The following is a 20,659-nucleotide window of genomic DNA, read 5'->3' on the forward strand; positions in this document are numbered from 1 at the left end:
ATCGAATAAAAATAGTAAGGACGTTATTTAAAGAATCGTTTTATAATTGTATGTACAAAGTATTACATAGAAACAGGGATTTAACAATAGTCCCATTTTGTAACATATTTGCTTATATCATTGTATTTGTAATATTAAAAATAAAAAGTTTCTAATACAGAACATCAGCTTTTATGGGATTAATCTATCGATACGTGACTCGCGTATAACCGATCTAGTGGGAATAGTTTATCCTACAGAAGAAATAATTAACTCGGCAACGTCTGCATCTTGACACAATACGGTAAGTTGCATTGTTACTTGACTGTCCGATATCGCTAATCTTGCTCGAGCAAGGATTTCTTTCCCTCCTCTGAAAATGCCATTCAGTAGTAAATTATGCGTGGCAGCACCAGATTGTACTCGATTGGTTCGCTCTACGGCATCCAAGCCTAAAAATCCCGTGAGACTTTGAATCGCTCCTTCCAAACTGTTCACCGATGAGCCTAAAGCAAACGTTTCTTCCAGCTTAGTGAATCCTCCCGCAGCCGCTGCTTCCCACGCAGCACCGAAATCTAATCCTCTGTTTCCGATTCCTCGAACTTGATCAGCCAACGTCACCTCCAAATCCTCTAACTAGAAATCGCAATTGTTTTTCTTTAATAAATAAGTGCCAAACTTATCGTATAAAGAGCAAATAGAATTTAATACAACGTTAATAAGAATGCCCTTGGTTTTGCTGTATTAATTGTAATTATAGATAAAGAGAAAGTATGCACCATGTATTCATCGTTGTATCCTTGATCGGCATCTGGAACACCCGTCGCAGGGTCGCAATCACGAGCTACGAATCGCAGGGTTGTTGGAATAGTAGCAACACTGGCATAAATGTCTCCTGGATATTTTAATACTGTATATGTTGTACCAAGCTCGTTGTAAGGTAGACGAGGGCATGGAACTTCGCTCACGATCGTATAGCTAAAAGCAGAGAAAATATCGTCTTTCGGAAAATGAGATATCTTAAAAAAGAATATACTCCGATATAATTACCCTTCAGGTGCTTCGACAGCTACTCTTACATCCTCGAGTAATTGATCGGAAAGAGTATTTACGCAATCGAATTGCAAAATAAGGAATTCCGTGAACGTGTGCTTAATGCACTTAACGTTATATTCCGTTTCCGACTCTGTTAATTCAGAGACAGGCGAAGACTTAAGCAACGAAGAGTCACGAATAATGTTAGCCAAATGTGGTATTTGTGATAATTTTTCCATGAAGCTCTCCTCACGCGTTAACCGAGATTGTTGTTTCACAGTAGTGTGTAGTTCTACTTGTGTTGGTTCTTCGGCCGTTTGCGCTGGTGGAATCTGTAATGCGAACATCGACCGATTAGACTAGGAAGCTTTTGAATTTCGGAAATTTCAAAGTTTGGATTAATTACCTGCGAGATGTCGAATGGTTCGTCCATCGATGTTTGCATATAATTTCGCAAAGCTCTTTCCAAACTGGGTACGGAGAGAAGAGGAGGCTGTACCAAAGGCAAAATAGTTGGTTCGTTTTGTTCCTGTAGAATAGCGCAATAATAAGCTGCACGATCGCGGACCTCGTCGTCCGAATCCAATTGACAGCGGGACAGAAGAACTAGCACGTTTGGTAGTAACAGAGGACATGCTGCTGCAAAACGTGCTAACGCGGTAACTGCGGCTGCGCGAACGCTGGCACTTTCCAGAATCACACGGTTGTAAATGAAGCGAATATATCGGGATGGTTGTTTCGAAGTTGGCCCTTCCTGACCAAGTAAGTGAAGAATGCGAACGGCGAGCGAGTTATGCTCGCAATCTTCGATAAATTCGCAGAGATGAGCTAAACCGGCTTCTTTCGCCTCGGCATTTACTTCCATAACAGCTATTATCGTATCTGCAATTGCTGCTTTGTATTCGAGTCCTCCCTCGTCTCTTAGCATAGCTGAGAGAAAGTTCATTAAAACTGTATGTTTCCTAGGGAATTTTTGACATAGGGCTCTATCGAAAAAATGAAATAATTATGTAATATAATTTTTGTCTATACAAGTAAAACTAATTGAAAGTAACTATAACCTTACCTTATTGCTTGTACAACTACGACCTTAAATTCATCTGAAATTTCAGATACAAAGGTAGCAATTTGTTTCATCAATCGATCAACCGAACTTTCTGCTCCGGTCTTTAATAAGGTAGTGATTGCCAACGTAGCGATAGATCTGTTCGAATCGGTAATTAAGTTCTCTAAATCTAAGTTGCACGCGGTAACTGCCGTTGGATGAGACATGGCAACCTTATTCAAGGTTCTAACAGCGGCGAATCTCAAAGCTGGTTTCTGAGATCCACAGAATAACTGGAGGACGCTAATAGCAGGCGCTATCTCTTTCGTGCAACTCCTTCCAAGATTGATCAAGGCATGCGCCGCTTCGTATACCACCATCTCTGACTTATGACGTAAACAAGATTCTATAAATCCCAATAGTTCTTCTCCTTTGTCGACTTCGTCCAATAATTTACATGCCATTCTAATTAACATACAGGCTGCGTAAGGGCTTTTTGGACTTGTTCTCATTAGCTTGGCGACTAACTTAATCACAGCGTGTTTATCTGCTTTACGTGCTTGATACAAGACACCAAGGGCATGATACTGAACCATCACGTTATTAGAATTTAATGCTTCCTGAGCTTCGTTCGCCCATCTACGTGCTACGTCTCCAGAGACGTTGGTCAAGTGCAAAGATGATACTAAAGCCGCGCTGGAAACAGCAGGAGAACGATCTACTATAGCTTGTTTCATGTAACGTTCGATAGCTGCTAGCATTCCACTGTCAGTGATGGTACATAACGCTCTTATCGCAGCAGCTCTGTACAAATCTTCTTTCCCGGTCATGTCCTTGGTTAAACTCGAAGTAACTATAATCACATCTTCTGCCAGAGAACTCAGTTCCTTGATACCTAGATAGACCAACCTTCTCAGGACTACGTCCCTGGACTGAAATAACTTGGTCATGGCAAAAAATGCTTCTGTCGCTTCCATCGTACCCAACTGTTCTCCTTGATTCAGTAGGTATAAGATTTTGGTTAGAATATGCGCGCATTTTCTTGGGTTAACTGGAGTGTCGTTGAAGGTACGAGCTTCCTGAAGAACAGTTGTCTTTTCCAGGTTTTGGAAAGGATTTCCCCCACCTATTAACACAAGAATCGCATAAGCAGGTATACAGAAACGTTCATCGTACATGCATTACTTGTTCGAAAAGTACGTATAAACGTCTATTTCAAAAGAATAAAAATCAAGTTACGTGAAACAAAAGGATTCATTGAAGGAAAATTATCTTCCACGACGAGCGGTAGCCTAAATCTGTTTACAAGGAAATGTCACAAGAATAAAACCGATCCGTTTAATTTCGCATAGAAACTTAAACTTATAATAGTATGAAGGGAACGATGTTTATTTATGATTACCATCTTCTTCCTCCTTCTTATCGCGCTTAAAAGCGTTCATTTTGTGAAGCCACTGTCAGGAAATTGGAAAATAGGAGACACGTCACGTCGGTTCTTTCACATGGGAGCCATAAGAAGGACCTCCGCCATATTGTAACGTCGAAAAGTCGAAGCTAGACGTGTACTTTAAACGTCGCAGTTACACGGTAAGTAATATCTACCGTCGATAAGATCGTACTCCCTCAAGATAAAACAGGCGGAAATCGCTGTACAAAATCAAGAACCAAGCGAATTATACGACGCGTTCAAAAATGTAAAATGGATCCGTTACCATCAGATTCGATTTGCAAAAGATAAAGTTAAGAAGATAAATTGAAACAAAAGTTCTCGAAGGAGGTCAAGAAGCAGCGATCGAATCGATTTTAAAGGAAAGAAATAAAAGAACACAAAACGCAAATAGTATTTCACTCTGTTTTTTAACACAATTTCATAGAGCGGTATACAAATAACGATTTCATATATAAAATCTTATTCTTTATACAACAACCATAACTTAAAATTTCGTCGAATCGGCGCAAGAACGAACACATAGAAGGCGTTACCCGTAGCCATATTCTCGTTTGTACAACAAAGTCGCGTCCCGTCGGTATTTCTATATTACCAAATCATTCGTCGGAAGAACAAAAACTTCTACGGTTTAACACGCTTTCCCTACAACTGATAATAGCAAGTCCAACGTTCTTTGGCACGTAAAAACCATATTAATCAATTTAGTCCTCTTCCTTGCATCATTACTTTCACCGTATATATATATATATATAGTTAACGAACGATCTATCTACAAAATCCACGAGGAACGTACCTTACTAACGATTAACGTATTACGATTACGTAATTCTCTTCTCTATCTCCGTATTACTCTGCGATTTGTACAATTGTTTCAAGTCGGAAATCGTATTTCTCTTGTCATTCGATTGCGAACTTTGTCTTATCCTTTGTACGGTTTGAATTTTCGCGGGCGTCGACACGTTCTTCTCAACCGAAACGTCTCCCGAGGACGATCGATCCTCTGACGACTTGCCCATATCCTTGCTCCACTTGGTTAGCCATTCGCTGGCGACAGTCTGATAGAAACGGAAAAAAAAAAAAAAAACGGTCGTTACATTTTATTTTCATATTTCTGCGAAAGATAACGAGCGAGTTGTATCGCGGTCGACAAGAACAAGCAATTAGCTAAAATTACGTTTTTGTCGTCGTTTCCTGGTGCAGCCACTGCATTTGACTTCTTCTTCGTCTTCTTTAATCTATCCAATTCCTTCTGTAATTTGCGCTCCAACTGGTACTTGGCCACTGCCTGAGCCAGCGATCCGAGCTCTCCTCTCATCGCCGCGCTGAACATCGCCTGTTTAGAACGCATCAACATCATCGCGACGCACGTTCAGCAAAGAAAACACCGATTACGCGATTAGAAGATCGTTTCTACCAAGATACTCACGTCTCGACGTCTCTTCGAGTCGGCATTGCTAATGGGCTCGGTTTCCGTTTGCGGTCCCAACTCAAACAGCATCTGGAAGTCCGCGTGTTCGCCAAGCCGGAAACCAACGCCTATCCTCGAGTCGGTACCTGTCGCGAGAATCGACACAAGAAGAACAATTCCGGCTGATCGGGCGTACGATTCGGTTGGAACCGGTCGCGCACAGGCGCGCCTTGCAAAGGCGAAACACGCGCGACCAGTGAAAGTACCTGGCGCGTTCGCGTCACGCGACAAAACGTTTTATTTTTTCATGCGTATCGAAGCATTGGATTTTGTCGTGGTATTTCGGTAAACTCTGACACGGACAATTACACGTTTACCGTTTTTACGCAATCACCGGTTGGTTACCTTTCTTTATCGGTGGGATGTTGGAGTAGACGAGCGAAAGTATGGTGGGCAATTCCTCCGGAATAACGAGGCACGTTGCGTCTGAAAACCAGTAACAACCGCGTTATCGCGCAATTTCTTCCTTTACCCCAGCCTTGCAATCCAATTATTCTATAAGAATCTTTTCACATCGACCGTCTCGCTCGTAAAGATGTTTTTGCGCCAGTCAAGCGGACTATGGTCGAGGATGTTTGCGACATTCGGGGCAATTGGACGTAAGTAGGCGAAGGACGCGGTACGTCCGACACGCGTATGCGTAGGAATCGACACTTACGTTCGCAAAGAAACAGCAGGATACACAGCTTCGCTAGGATGTCCTTCGTACTCCACATCGTTTACAACAAAAAACAGATCTTCCTCTGGTATACTCGCAGTGCGCGCGTGATCCTTGCTCGAGTGTGCGGATATCAATCGACTTTGCTGCCGCCGATCTTCTGTAATTAAAATCGTCGATCACGAACCATCCTGTCGATCTTTCTCATCGACGAACGTTAGTCTCGTCACGCTTTGTATTCTTTACGCGACGAGACAAAACGCCAACGTTGCACAGATTTTCCCAGGCAAATCGAACGAGTTCGATATTCTTGTCCGAGTACGCGTAATTGGAAATCGAAGAGAATCGAAGCAGAAGGGAAGAACGCGAAGACGTTGACCGATTCAACGGTTCTCGAAGACCGCGAAAACGTTGTCCGACTAGACGCGCGATCGATGGTACTTACATGAAAGTGAAATCTAAACGTCGGTCCGGCAGGTAACACGACGTCGAGCCTGCGTACTCCAGCGAACGCGATAGAATGCAATCACGTTCCTTGGCAGCGCCGGTGCGAGAAAGAGCTCTCGAAAGAAGTGCTCGAGTGAAAGGAGACGTCGGATCGAGGATCGAGGTCACCGTGTCCGAACGACCGTCGATCGATCGGGGATGAACTCTCTCTCCGTTTCCTCGTTGTTTGCCCCTTCCTCTACGGGAGCGCGCCCGTTTGACTTTTCGGCGCGACGCGTCTCGTTTGCCCCGAATTTTCTTCCTCTTTTCGAGCACCGACCGATTCGACGAACGCCATTTTCCCAACTCGAACTTCGCTTTATGGAAATACGATGGATTTTTCAAGTTCGTTCAAATGGAAGGTAAAGTATCGAGTTTTCGAAACGGGTGCTTGCGCCCACTTTTATTCAAATACCTCGTTGCTCGGCCTTTTGCGCTACTCGCGCGAGCTTCGTTACCGCGACTATTCGTTTCTCCGATCCACGAAACCTCCACCGACTCCGTGTGACGTCACGTAAAATTATGTAAAAGATTCTCGCGAAATTGTCGTATCGCGTTAAACGGTAATTTTCGACGCGCGTCGTGTTTACGCGAAACGACGACGCGATAGATTCTCCAGAGGCAGGCGAAAGCCCGCAGCGACTCGAGATTCCCCATCGTTCGAGAATTTACCCGGAAAAGCATGGAAATTATATATTCGCTGGAAAGTGAAACTACCTGGTCGATCGGTGTCGTTTTCAATGGCAGCTATAGAAACGACCATCCTGTTCCTCGTATTCGCTCCACTACCTTTTCGTCGAATACTATCCGAAACAGCGAACCACCGTCCCCCTACTTTTTTCACCTTATCCGTCGTGTCACACGGTCCTCTCGTCGAGCGAGATATCGATGAATTTTACGCAATCCGATTGCGCAATGCGCCAGCGGTACGTTTCATTGAAGAACAGCGACATTGAGACTGGCGCGCAATAATCTCGTAATACCGATCCGTACGTACGATTATCGAACCTTTCGGTTTTCTCGAAATCGAGACGTTCGTCGATGCGAAGAGCAACGCGAAAAGCGGAGAACTACATCTGGTCTTTTTAGTTTTCTCGAGCACCGAAGCAATCGACGGCGTATAGACGAAAGACTGGGACAAAGGCAGACCATAAACGGAAGACAGGCGACGTTGGCTTCGCGGTTTTCAGTTATAGGGTGACACTGCTAGCGCGCGGATCTGCACCAGCTCGAGTTATATTCCTACTCGTACTTACACTTCTGTATTAAGATATATTTTCTACCTTACAATTTATCCACGCGTTTCTCTCTTTATACATCTAATAACCTCAACGATACCAATATCCGTGTGCGCGGGAAAAAGCATCGCTTCGGTGTGGCGACGCAACCGGTTGAACTTTACTCGACGATCGTATACACGGGAGAAGAATAAAGAATCGCGTGGAAAAACTTTGAAAAAAGAAGAATCTTGGTCTCTTCGAGCGACGTTGCTCTCGACGATTTGTCGTATTTCGATGGTCGGCAAGGTAAACGAGCGATCGTTGCGCAGCCAGTAACGATCGAGCGACGTACCTGTGAAACTTTCTGTTCCACTATACAGGTGTTTTAAGTCGCTCGTACCATTACCACGAGCCATTCGTTATCACGGAGAACAGTTTGTCAAACAGCGGATAATTTGTTGTCAGAAGGGAACGCGTATGCGAACGATCTATCAACGTTCCTTCCGTCGCAATTTACGTGGCGCGTAAATCGATTTATTGGACGCGGCGTTTGAATCAGTGGATCGAGTTCTAATTTTTCAGGAGACCGCGAACGCTCGTCCAAGCTTACCGTACAATGCAAACGCGTACGTACGACGTAATACGTACGTAACGGACGACGTTCTGTTGGAAAATATGCACGGTGGCATTGTCTATGGGCGCGCTCTATCATCGGTCCTGTTGATAGGCAAGGCGAACACAGGCGCGATAGCGCGCGTGTTATCAGTCGTAACCCACAGTTTCCTCGTTGAGCGTTCAGGTTTGCCCGCGCATAACGGCGTGTTACGGTAAAATGCCAAGCAAGGATCGAATTCTTTCCTCGCTTTTCGCACGATCGAGTCTTATTTAGAAAACTGTGGCGAGAAAATCTGGACAGCACGGTTCGTATCGTGTTCGTCAATTCGTTGGTTCCGAGCGATTCGTAAGGACACGCAACGATTACGTAAATCGTGTATTTAAACGAAAGATTAGCCGGTGAGTCCGTGAAATCGTCTCGGTGACTCGGACGTTGGCGCGTTTAAAACCGTTCGACTTGGAGGAACTCGGACGAGGATCGCGTACAGCGCCGAGAGTCTACCAGCGATCGAATGGTCGATCGAATCGAGATCGAACCGATCGTTTTCCGATTGCTCGTATATTTTGTACGCGTTAACGTAAGTCGCGCACCGGCGGCTACCGGCCGCGGTCGCGGCGGAGGTAGGTAGAGTAGAGTCGTCGAAGCTGGGGAGAGGGGCGCGTAGATAGCGCGTTACTCGTTCTTCCTTCTATGCAGCCGCGTACTTACGTTCGTCGTTCACCGGTAGTTGACGATCGCGCACCAAGTCACCGCGATCGATCCGTTCTTTCGGTCTGTTTCGTCGTCGTTTCGTCGACGACTCGCGAATGCCGTCCGATCGCGCGAAACCGCGAAACATCCTCTCGTCGTGGCACGCTGTCTTGGCCGAGTGAGTATCGTCCTGCGGAATTTGTCGAGAAATTCGGCGATTCGCGGGAAATGCCGAGAAACTTCTATCGCGATGACGCGCCAACGTTCGGCTTCGCTTCGATCGAGCGTCTTACGTTCGACGGGATGGATACGTAATATCCGGGAGGAAGGAGAACATGGAACCGCCGATAACGTTCCTCGCGACGTTGCTCGGCTGAAAAGCGACTCGAGACAAACGCTTAATTCGCCCGGTATACGCCATGTACCTGTACGCGGTTTTCTCGCACGGTGCGCTCGGTGTGCGTGAGTTTCCTCCGACCAGCGCTTTATCCCGGCACGCGAGTGCAACTCGAATAAAGAGGAAAAAGATCGAAGCGACGGTGGCTGCATTCGGCTCGACGTGCTCCTCCACGTCGGAAGCTTCCTCTCATTTTTCTCGAGCGGTTAGAAACGAGCGCGAAAAGCACAAGTGTTCTCTGCGCGCATTTAACGCGACTTCTTTCTCCTCTTTCCTCCGACGCGAGAATTGCGCGACAGATGTATGGAACGTGACGCGACACGCGAGTAATTTTCCTGCTCTCCTCGTCCACCGCCAGAAACACACCGTCTCGGATAAACGTTTGGGAATAATTTCGGTAACGTAGTGAACCGCATCGGGACGAAGTACACCGTAAAACGGTGAAACTAGAAAGCCGACTAACCGGCGTTTCCGATCGATCGTCGATCGTTTCTTTTTAACATCGATCCGTAGTAATCTTGCAACGTTTCTAGTGAATGGTGCACGGTGACCTTTTTGGCCCATGGGGCCGAATTCTTATCGTCGTAGTGGCAGCGCTGGCCATCGTCCTTCTCTTGCTCGTGATCGCCTGTTTTCTCACGCCAGGATGCCTTGGATACGAATGCGTGAAAAGAAGTAAGCCCTGCCGTTTACGCCCAAACACGTATCGCGTTATTATCACCAGCATTGCCATTCGTACGAGCTTTTGAGAACATTCGCTCGATCCATACGCTCGAGTATCGCGCTCCCGATTAAAGCGACGAGTTGCAAAGTTTCTTAAATTCCACTTAAGGGCTGCTTGTGTGGAAGTTGCGACGAAAAGTTTGCGTCGATGATTGCTCGCTTCGTCGCTGCGGTGCAGCTACTCCAATACCCACACGTTTCGTTCGTCGAAATTTATCAATTTATTAGAGCGTATTTTATTTTCGCCACGCGTTCCATCTCCGATCGGAACGTCGATCTACCGAAGCGACGTGGCCGTCTGCGGCCGGCTGATCGTTTACTTTGTCGCGCGAATATGCCGAGTTTACGAAACGAGGATGTAGCGCGACACAGCGCATCGTTTTGTCGGCTGTCCGAACTCGCGACCAGGCAATTGGTTTCGTCGGTGCTTAGCGTTGATTAAACGTCTGGCGACTAAGCCAAGCCACTGGTATTTCATTTTCTCGGCACGTCCGCCAGCTCTGCTTCCGCGCACACGTGCTTGTACATGAAACGCGTGCCGGGAAAAATAATCGCGCGTACGCCTCGCTTTTGATACCTTTCGAGCCAAAGGGCCTTCGAGCCTCGGCTCGCTAATACGCCGACGATCGCTCGGTTTACCGGATGCTCGCGTTTGTCCACTCGCGGAACGCTGCTCGACGCGTTTCAATTGCTATGTGGAACGGAGATTCTTCGCACGCGTTTACGTAAAAACTAAAATGACAAGAACGCGCGGATCGGTCACGAATCTTGTCGTAGATCGTTTCTCCTGCGTTCGTTTTTATAGCGTTCGTTTCAGCTCGTACGTGTCGCCACGCCGATTATAAAATTATTCGGCTGTATGCGGAGCGCAATTCCTTTATTCCAAGCGACGTTTATCCAACGAAGAACGAGCTATTTGGCTGAAAGGAAGGAAGCTTAAATTCCTGCATGGTGAATCGCGAATCTTGTGTGTACGCGGCGGTTGATACATTACGCCATTGTTCGCACAGTTATATTTATACACACATGCAAACGACGACGTTTCCTTCGTTTCCTCCGCGACGTTACGTAATTAGGTATGTCATCCTGCGAACTAACTGCACACAGGTCTTCGATAGCGCCGCTACGAAAACGCCCATCCACCAGGCAACATCAAGAATTCCATAAATTCTGCTATCAGACGAGTATCTTCTTTTCCTCCGACAAAGAGTGTCGCGTCACCTAAATCGTGGTTACGAGTTCGATGAACTTGCCAATTAAAAATGTCGAGTACTCCGCTTTTTAATCGGAAAATTAACCAGCTTTTACCTTTCACACGCGTTTATTCACCATGTTAAACGTTTCGAATCCTAGAATGCCGGTTGTTCAAACGTTTTAGAAATCGGCACTCGGTTCGCTACGTGTACGTTAACCAAAGCGCAATTAGCGGCGAGCAATCGCGGCTGTTTACAAATTGCATAATCAAAGCCGAGAATAATTCTTTGCAGAGAGAGAAGCAAAAAGTGTGCCGTTGCGTGTCAAGAGCAAACAGAATGAAAACGTCAAGTTGAACGATGTCAGCTACAGGTCATGGAGATTGGGTAGCCTGTACGAAGGCAGCAGCAACGGTACCTTTCCATCGCTTTTCTTATCCGTTTCCTCTGTCAGTCTGTGTTGTCCGATTCTTGCCTCCTCTTCGTCTTCTTTTCCTTTCAACCTGGCTAACAACGCGTTGATAAATTTTTGCACAGGTACGATCGACGAAAACGCCAGCCCGATCGAGGGCAATTCCTGGAATTCCAACAACGCTCAATTCGGTTGCACCGACACCTCGTCCACCCTGGTGAGCTCCGTTAACCGTGCTGATTTTCATTTTAATTGGCCGAGATCGTGCTGCCCATTTTAATTGTTGATCCATTGGCGCGTGTTACGTTGCAGAATTTGGTGCAAAAGGATAAGCAGAAAGCCGAGAGGAAGCAAAAGGAATTCCCGACGGAACTGACGATAAGCCTGCAGTACTTGCCGCCCTGCGACGAAACTATTACCGGGAAACTCGTTATCGGTATCGAGGTATTAAACGCTTTCCTTTCATCCGATCCTCCTTTGTGCCTACTTTCTCGTCAGAATGGAAATCGAGTTACGAATCTCTAAGGACTCGCGACGTTCAACGGCCTCGGGTTCGTTTCGTTTCACTTCGCCAACGTTGCTCGATATTTCATCAGCTGTGTCTATACGTACAGTTCTAAAGGCCGTGTTAACAACGAACGACGCAACGAATTTCTAGCGACAGGCAAAACGCACGGTAGCTCGATTCGTATCGAAAGAAAGGCGGGTAATCGCGAGATTGATCGACTCGCGACATCTTCTCGAACGAAAGAAGAAAATTTAAGCGTTGCACTGCGTGCAGGCGTTATCCGGCCTTCCACCGAAGCAATACAACTGCACCTTGGAACCGTACGTGGCTCTGAACATAACGAAACAATCGTGGAATCACAGGAACCGACAGAAATTACACAGTTTCCGCACGAGGGGTGTCAGGCACACGGCGAGCCCCGTTTTCAAGGAAACGTTCGTCGTGGCGAACGTAAAGCCTCACGAAGTTAAGGTACGTGCGTTTTTATCGCGCCAATCCTATCGTTGTTTTAACTCAAGGTTAAAAAACACGTCACTCGTCAAACGCATCTACCGTGAAACTCGCTCGAACAAAGTATATTTTACATAACGAACGAACGTTTAAACAAACGTATCGACGTCGAATACGTAATTTTGCGCGAAGAAAACGGGCTACGAAGATCGAACGCGTTTCTCTATTTCTCTGGAAGTGTTCGCTGCGTTCGCTACATAACACGATCGTTTTTTCCTTTTTAGGAATGGATTCTCGATTTTGCGGCTTACGATCGCGACAGATACGCCAACGACACGGAACTGAGCACGCTGAGGGTGTCGCTGAAGGAGGCGAAGCACGTTCTACAGAGTCCAGAGATTCATATGTTCAACTTCAGAATGAAGCAGTCCAATTTGGTACTGGCGTAAAATATATCAAACGTTACGATTTTATCTCCTTCGATTCCTCTTCGCTTACACCACGTTCTTTGTTACATGTTGCAGACGCTTGGGAACATTTTATTAGCTATTAGTTATTTACCCACAGCGCAGAGACTGACTATAAACGTAATGAAAGTACGCGACGTGAAGTTTACGCCACCGGTGTCGTGTTTAAACGACTTTAGTAAGCGCCGCACGTAAACTTACTCGCATCTTCGTTTGTCTTCGTGCGTTGTTATCGCTGCTCGTTGTTTCTAGGTTTTTACGTCAGGATATTGATGCTCAATGGAAGGACAGGCCAACGAATGAAAAAGAAGAAGACCCGATTCGTCGTTGCGAATCCGCACTCGGAGTTCAACGAAACACTGACGTTCGACGTATCGTACAATCAATTAGACATAGTGCAGTTTCTCGTGGTATTGCGCGGCAAAGTGCGTATCAATTTTCGTACATTTTACGAATGAAATGTCGCGTGACTGGGAAATATTTTAGGCTGCGCCTGCCGAACCTGCTGCCAGCACCATAGAGCATCCGAGCGACAGCGAGGATTCGATAACGTCGGTTCAAAAGTCGAAAGACACTTCCATCGGTAAAGTTGCGCTTGGAAAGGGAGTCAGAGGATCGACGGAAAGGCTACACTGGTTCTCCGTACTTCAAAATCCTAGAAAGCTAGTTACCGTATGGCACGTATTGAAATAACGACCGAAGGACAACAACGGTAATACGGAAGGTTGATAATCCAACGTTATTGCTCAAACTGTCTATAAACGTGCATACTGCTGTTACTATTTAAAGAAATTTGATAACGCGATACGAAAGTATATTTGCACGACCATTCTATGCGTTTACCTTCAAGTGATGCAAAGGGACGATGTTCCGATATCGTATCTTCCTTCTAAACGTTTCTCCCAAGTCAGAGACAAAGACGCTTGCGTTAAATAGTTAAACGGTTAAGCAGTGCCATAGTCGGTAGACGACTAAAGTTTGCAGAGGTACATTTATGTCGAAAACAAGAATCACGTAGAGATACTTTGTTCAACCAGTTTATTCGAAACTACCTGAATTTTCGATCTTTTATTATCTCCTTTTTGCTTTTCGAAGATGTAAATTCTTAGCGCTCGAGTAATATTTATCGGTTTCCGTAGATATAGTATATTTTGGGCAATAACGTTATATCGTACGTTATACATATACACGTAAACGTGTAAAATATATTTCTATATTTATTTTGCAATTTCATAATATATACGATAAATACATATACGTTTTAAAAGTGCAACCAAAGATCGCGAAAATTGTAAATGTTATAAATATTTGTTAATATATCGAATCTTATTTAAAATGTAACGAAATAAATAGTACTAGATATGTTCATAACCGTTACACGTTTTCTGTAATTATCGGTTAAACCGTCTCTTTCGTATTCCATTTAATCGCGTAAGAAAATAGAAAAAGAAAAGAACGCGTTTGAAATATGGCGGGTTTGGAGAGCGAGCGTTGCAAAGTTCCGGTGTCGCCGACAGAGGGCGGTAGCGTCGCTTCGGTCTCGTAGCAACGTCGAAGAGAGGGGTGCCCGGCCAGTCAGCTTCAGTCTGTTTCGTGACTTGTGAGTGTGTTGTGTTCGTCCTCGTCGTATTCGCATTATTCGGTTATCCCTTTATACGTCGCGAGTTTAGTTACATTACCTGAGAGAAGTGTGTCGTGTACGAGGAGGCGGACGTTCGCCGAACGGTGAGTAACCGATTTGTTCTATCGACATCCTGCTCGATTTCCTGCGAGTCAGAGAGCGTTACGTTGGAAATGTAACCTCCAAAGGCGCTCCCGGGGTCCTTCCACGTAGAACGATATTTAACGCGGCTATCTTTCTCGGATCGTATTGTACGCGTCGGTATCGTACGAAACACGGTATCGACGATTTAACGCCGCGATTGGAAAACGAGCAGCCGGCTTCGCCAGTCGCGAAATCCATGTTTGAAAAGAACGAAGTATCGAAACCGCTTCTCGCGGTAATGTCAACCGTTTTTGAATATCGTCCAATAGCAACGCTCGGATTCTCCGTTCGAGATGCTTGAAAACTCCTCGAAGGCCACCGATTTCCCGAAAGCCGAAGCTTCTCGCGATCGAGTCGTCGACGCAACCTTTCGATAATATCGTTTGCGAGTAAATTGCGCAAAGATTTCCATAGTTCCGTTGAAATCATCCGGTGTTGGAATTCTCCGTTCACGTGCTCTGCTGTCAAGCTACACAGAAAAAACGAACATGTCGACTACCTGTGCACTTCGATCCCCAACGAATCGAGTCTGTTCCGAGCGTCCGTTGGCCACGTCGCCACCCTCTTTGTCCGTTTCACTCCGACCAAAATGATTTTAACGACTCGCCCCGAGCTTAAGGTATCTCCGTTCAGTTCTCCTCGAAATCTGTCTTCTCTTTCCTATCTGCTCCTCGCCATTACGTTAGGTTAAGTCTCGATTCTCCCTTCTTTTGAAAAGAGGTTTCATGGCGCAGCCTTTCGCATCACGATATCCCGTGTACTTTCGCGGTAATCTCGATCAGGCATCTAAGATCGCTGTCGGTAATGAGACAATACAGTGGCAAGGAAAGTTACAAAATAATCGGATGCCGTTATCGAGAATGCGTGGGCAATTAACGCGTTTCCGAACGGTTAGTACGTAACGTGCGCCAGGTTGTCGCAACGGTTCACGCGTATGGTGTCGCAGATGCGTTATGCGTTCGATTACGCGGGAGGTCCGTCAGCCGATCACCGCTTCCAAATTATGCGTCTATGCACATACGTATATATCTGCAAGTAAATAGCCACGAGCGTTCTTTTATATATCCTGTCATCGGCAGAAAGAATATCGTACGTAGTTTTTTCGAGTGCACCTCGATATGGCTGAAAGTATTATCAATCATCGAAAGCAAAATCCAGTTGAAAAACAAAAGATGCGCACGCATCCGTGCCTTGATTGCTCGTAAATTTCGATCATAGCGAGATTGGAATTTAACTCGATTCCGTTTCTTTCTGTATTTTTTCCCCCTCCGAGACGAACGAACGTTGGTTTTTGCGTTCTGCTCTTGTTTATTTACCTCGGAACGCTATCTTCCGCCGGCTTCGGTTCGTTTCTTCGAAAACAAATTCGAGACGACGGCGATCGCGTGCGATCGGTCATTTCGTATCGTGCCTTTCGGTTACATTACGCGAGAACGACGTAAACGCGTCGCATGGCAACGGTACGCGGGACACTTTTGACAGGTTAGCGGTTCTTCGATCTCCACGAAAGACCGTCGTTGGCTTTGTTGACGTATCACGCGAAGGACGTCCCGCAGCTGTAGCAAAAAAAGAGAAGAAGGAAAAAAAGTAGCGTGTAGCTTTCCGTGCATCCTCCAAATACGTATGTATCAGTAGGAGTCGCGGTGTCCGACGAGTATCGTCTACGATTCGATCTAACGACGCGACGCTGGTGTACCGGCTATTATCGGCGCCGAGGAATGTCGACTAGGTAACTCGATCTTGCGCTTATTATCGATATCCCAAGGTGGTACATGTTTAAACGACTATACCTACATCGTGCACCGTTTGACGACACCGCGGCAAATTTGTACTCGACGCGGGTGCCACACATGCAACCTGTAAATCGCAGGAAGCAAGTATGTACATTTAGCGCGGCGAATAAGCACGAAGAAATATCGTATCAACGCGCGTTTCGCTAACGTTGCTGTCGGTATACCGGTTTACCCGTCGCATTTAGAAGCTCCTGCGAAACAATATATTTATCATCGTGCTTTCATCAACGCGCGTCTCCTAATCAATTCTCGCACCTAACGACATTGTATAACAAGCAAATGAATACGCAGCTGTTAACGTTAATAACGAAGCTGTTTTCGTCAAATTTATTCGAAACACTCGCCGCAACTAGCATGCTTTGCGGTTAAACGTACGTACGATATATGTAGAGATATCGTCCCTGCACTTGGTTTGCCGTATTCGCCATGTTTTTATTATCGAACGTCCATTTCTAAGTCGGATTTCCGTCCATTTTTTGTACAGTTTAAAATACGAAACCAGTTCGTTAGCAAGCTTTTTTTTTACGCAACCATCGACGAATTAACGGTAACGAACTTTCTAAGAAATTGCCGAGCTGACTGCAGCTTGTTCCAGAAACAAAACGAAACGAAACGAAACTTTGTTACTAGAAGGGGGTCGGGAAAAAACTGGTCGGCGGGCAGTTTGATAGAGCGAACCGTAGCGAGAGACGCGCGTTGCCCGGCGGTGCGGGCTGCTCGATTTCCCACAGGTTTTTTTTAAGAGTCGATGCGCATTTTTTTTTTTCGACCGACGAGCTATGCCATGCGACACGCGGCCCTGGCTCATTGTCATGCAAATGATTTTTGCGCAACGACGAAAGAGGCTAGCGACGTGGACGTGCTCGATCTACGTACACGTGCATGGGAAAAAGATTCCGGAACGTCCACGCGTCTCTCCAACCCTTTCTCCGCGTATTTGGGTTCTTGTCTTCTTGTCTGTTCCTCGTCACTTTCCTTTTCCTATCGCCGCTCGTATCCCGACTATTCCTCGTCTCTTCTCTCGCGTCACTTTCTCGATATTTTAGTTAGTATGTTTTAGTAATTTCCACGAGTCAAACGCCCTCGTCTTTTCCAATAGTATTACGGAAAACTGCGATATAAAGAAAACTCTCAGGCTGCGACGCGCGGTTGCGTGTTTCCACGCGAAAAGCTTTCGCAGGATATTTCAAGTGGCATCGGGTAATTGTCGCGTTTACTCGATCGATGGTGTATCTTGGACCAGTCGCGGGGGGACGCGATCGCGAGGAAGCGCGTCAACGGAAGTCGTAAATTCCCGTTACGATTATAATAATCGACACCACGAACAGATCGATCCTCTTATTTCTTTTGGGATAATTGGGGTGATTGATGTGGTGTAACACTGCGATTAACAGGTTACAAATTCTACAGGATGGTTGGTACCTGGTGGTACAAGCGGAAAGGGGGTGATTCTACGCGAAAAAAGAAGTCGAAAATATAGAATAAAAATTTTTCGTTTGAGGCTTTGTTCCCGAGAAAATCGACTTTGAATCTTCGCTCGGTACGCGTGCGCTTTGTCACGTCTCGTTATAACGGATCTCACTGTAGATCGTTGTCTCGATGGGAAAATTCAAAAAAAGAAATAAAAAAAATTTTATTCTATATTTTCGACTGTATAATATACAGGGTGGTTGGTAACTGTTGGTACAAGCGGAAAGGGGGTGATTCTACGCGAAAAAAGAAGTTGAAAATATAGAATAAAAATTTATTTTTCCATCGAGACAACGATCTACAGTGAGATCCGTTGTAACGTATCGCACGCGTACCGAGCGAAAATTCAAAGTCGATTTTCTCGAAAACAAAGCCTCAAACGAAAAATTTGTATTCTATATTTTCGACTTCTTTTTTCGCGTAGAATCACCCCCTTTCCGCTTGTACCACCAGTTACCAACCATCCTGTATATTTCCAACAACTTAATACAACGATGAGTTACGCCGTTACGTGTGATACAAATATCGTAGACGATTGTTTGACGGATGAAGACCCGATAGAGATACGTTGACTGATCTGTAGGCGAGATCAAGTACGATTAGATATGTCGATGACTTGGCAATTGTCGACTCGATGCCGGAGTATTGACTGAACTAATCTCGTAGAAACAGTTGAGTAGACTTTCCTTCGGTCGTAGAAGAAGAAGTTGACTTTCCTAGTGTAGTAGAAGAAGAAGTTGACTCTCCTGGTGTAATAGAAGAAGCGAAGTCCGTTATTACGGAGGAAAACTCGGTGTCTGTGCCTTTTGAACTAAGAACTTTCGTCAGGAAAGTGAGGATAACGATCCGCGATGGCCATTGGTTATGACCCACGTTACCGACGTGGCTCGTGGGTGACCTTGTTCATGGGAAAAACCTGCTTTTCCTTTAGACAAATATCCGCTTTCTCCGCAATTTCTAAGAACGTGCGATAAACCTAAGGACTGTCTCAAGGACCATCCGAAAATACTTGCAGGACTAGAGTTTAAGTTAAAAGGATTCTGTTTATGGTGGTTCCTTAGGTTTGTCGAGTGTCTGCGTAACGACACGCGGACCCTTGACGTCCAAGGACGTCGCATGAACCGTCTCACGCGACGTAACAGATGGTGTTACAAACTATCGTCTTTGCAACTAAGTGATTGCGGATTTTATCATTAGGTGGTATTGGCAAAATCCGCAATCACTTAGTTGCCAACACGACATCTTACCATTCAATTATAGTCACGCGTTATCGAAATATCGCGAGTCTCGCTTATACCTGCGACCGTAGAAACGCGTATCTTAAACTCGTAGTCAATTGCGCGGCAATTACTCGCGACGAATAAATTGATGCAAAGTGTAATGACGCTTATAGCGGAGGTCGAAGGAAGAGAAGAGAAAGACGAGAAACGAGATCGAGTCGCCTCGCTACTACGATTCCTTAATTCGACAGACGAGGTGGAAGTTGGAAAATCGAGAAGGAAAAGTTTCCAACGTGGACGAAAATCCGTCGAGAATCGAAAAGTTCTACTCGAAGCGAAGCGTAACTTTTCAATTTCTATGTGAAAGTTGCTCGATCCTCCGTCGCTGCCGCAACAAAGTCGCAGCTTGTCGAATTAAAAAACTTGTCGCTTACTATTATCCTACGCGTTGTCTCGAACGTTTATCGAACGCGTGCCACGAAGAAACTCGAATACAGAGACGCAGCTTCCACAAGGATATCGTTCGTTTCCTCTTTTTATACGCGAACGTCGTCGGATTCCTCGCGATTTTTCGATCGACCTCGCTTACGTTCGAGTCTGATCGTATCGTAGATCGGTCGCCATGTTTCGGAATAGCTCGAGAACCGTGTACACGTTTTTAAACAATAGCAACCGGCGCTATACCGTTGTTCGCACGCACGGCCATACCCGAAAACCCGTAAACAAATAAGTCTACGAGCCGTGTCCGTAAACTCGGCAATTATTCGTAATTTCTAGCGGAAAATGCAGCAGCTGGTCCGTGCTCGTTAATTAAACGCAGATTCCATAGAAAATCGAACTCGTTGCCGGGCCGACCCTGACGCTGATCGATCTAGCCCCCTTGCCGGCTGCAAGTATTTCTACGATATCTGGATATGGCGACGCGCAGAACCGAAACGGCGCTGGAAAATTAATAACTACGAGCTTTCGAACGATAAATGGAATAATGGGTCGTTTGATCGTACGTACGTATATGGTTTAGAATGGCGTCCCGATTAGGAAAGCGGAGAGTAAGGTGCTAGAGTCGCGTGACTGTTCGGTGATGCATCGGGATTCGCGTGTGCCTGCGGTTGGCAGAGGTTTGCAAACGTCGCGAAAGCCATTTAAAACAAAAATAGTGGTCTGAAAATAGGCGGTCTCCTAAATACCATCGAACAATGATTGGCGCGATCGTCGTTCACGGATCAAGAGCGTCATCGTTACTATTTCGGTGGACGTTCGGTGGCACGAAAAAAATAATGTTTATTTGGGTTACTTAAAGGAAGAACAAAAAGCGGGGCTGTGGTCCACGGTCCGGTTTAATCGTCGGTGTGTCAACTGCATCCGGTACATCGATGTAATTCATTTCTCCGGTTAAACGCTGCTTGCCCGGGGAAAAAGTAGCGCGAGTCCGGTGCAAGCGGTTTCGTCGCAGTTACAAAATCCAGCGGGACTGCGCCTATTATGCTACAAATATTCGCTGCGAGAAATACGCGAGTTTTTCTTCTCGCGATTCTTTCGAGTCGATTCGCTCGCCAACGAGAAAAGCCACGTAAAGTCGCGATCGTTACGTTCGTATACAGGTTCCCCTATTTA

General features: G+C 45.7%; 4 protein-coding genes across 11 annotated transcripts in view; 2 read left to right on the forward strand and 2 right to left on the reverse strand.

Annotated features, from left to right (window-relative positions):
• The window catches only part of Wdr62 (WD repeat domain 62), a 114,792-nt gene that overhangs the window by 16,347 nt on the left and 77,786 nt on the right, over positions 1–20,659 (forward strand). For 5 of the 6 annotated variants that reach the window (XM_069124132.1, XM_069124135.1, XM_069124140.1 and 2 more), the window contains exon 1: positions 14,367–14,522. The exons of the other annotated variant lie outside the window; for it this stretch is intronic. The gene's annotated coding sequence lies outside the window, so the exon portion shown is untranslated. Of the gene's footprint in view, positions 1–14,366; positions 14,523–20,659 lie in introns of those variants that run through there. 6 annotated transcript variants of the gene reach the window in all.
• gammaCOP (coat protein (coatomer) gamma) lies at positions 96–3,616 on the reverse strand. Of its 2 annotated transcripts, none has more exons than XM_069124141.1 (6): positions 3,462–3,616; positions 2,081–3,185; positions 1,421–2,000; positions 1,030–1,346; positions 759–957; positions 96–615 (listed from the first exon to the last, which is right to left on the reverse strand). In XM_069124141.1, exons 1-6 carry the CDS (start codon positions 3,499–3,501, stop codon positions 229–231), a joined length of 2,628 nt encoding a protein of 875 aa, XP_068980242.1. In that variant the 5' UTR covers positions 3,502–3,616; the 3' UTR covers positions 96–228. The 2 variants fall into 2 exon arrangements, with proteins under 2 accessions (XP_068980242.1, XP_068980243.1); XM_069124142.1 differs by lacking the exon at positions 3,462–3,616 and adding an exon at positions 3,299–3,437.
• On the reverse strand, positions 3,898–7,145 carry snsl (snustorr snarlik). Its single transcript, XM_069124160.1, has 6 exons — positions 6,081–7,145; positions 5,636–5,795; positions 5,323–5,403; positions 4,936–5,063; positions 4,684–4,842; positions 3,898–4,564 (listed from the first exon to the last, which is right to left on the reverse strand). The coding sequence occupies exons 2-6, from the start codon at positions 5,691–5,693 to the stop codon at positions 4,328–4,330; spliced, it is 663 nt and encodes a 220-aa protein (XP_068980261.1). The 5' UTR covers positions 5,694–5,795; positions 6,081–7,145; the 3' UTR covers positions 3,898–4,327.
• Syt20 (synaptotagmin 20) lies at positions 8,633–14,174 on the forward strand. 2 transcript variants are annotated; one of them, XM_069124157.1, is made up of 10 exons: positions 8,684–8,825; positions 9,578–9,719; positions 11,255–11,374; positions 11,498–11,589; positions 11,685–11,816; positions 12,154–12,351; positions 12,615–12,767; positions 12,855–12,975; positions 13,050–13,222; positions 13,284–14,174. In XM_069124157.1, the coding sequence occupies exons 2-10, from the start codon at positions 9,581–9,583 to the stop codon at positions 13,488–13,490; spliced, it is 1,335 nt and encodes a 444-aa protein (XP_068980258.1). In that variant the 5' UTR covers positions 8,684–8,825; positions 9,578–9,580; the 3' UTR covers positions 13,491–14,174. The 2 variants fall into 2 exon arrangements, with proteins under 2 accessions (XP_068980257.1, XP_068980258.1); XM_069124156.1 differs by lacking the exon at positions 9,578–9,719 and having other exon boundaries at positions 8,633–8,825.

The sequence above is a fragment of the Bombus flavifrons genome, chromosome 11 (assembly GCF_040668555.2).
Source record: "Bombus flavifrons isolate JBK064 chromosome 11, iyBomFlav1_principal, whole genome shotgun sequence".
In the NCBI taxonomy this organism is placed as follows: Eukaryota; Metazoa; Arthropoda; class Insecta; order Hymenoptera; family Apidae; genus Bombus; species Bombus flavifrons.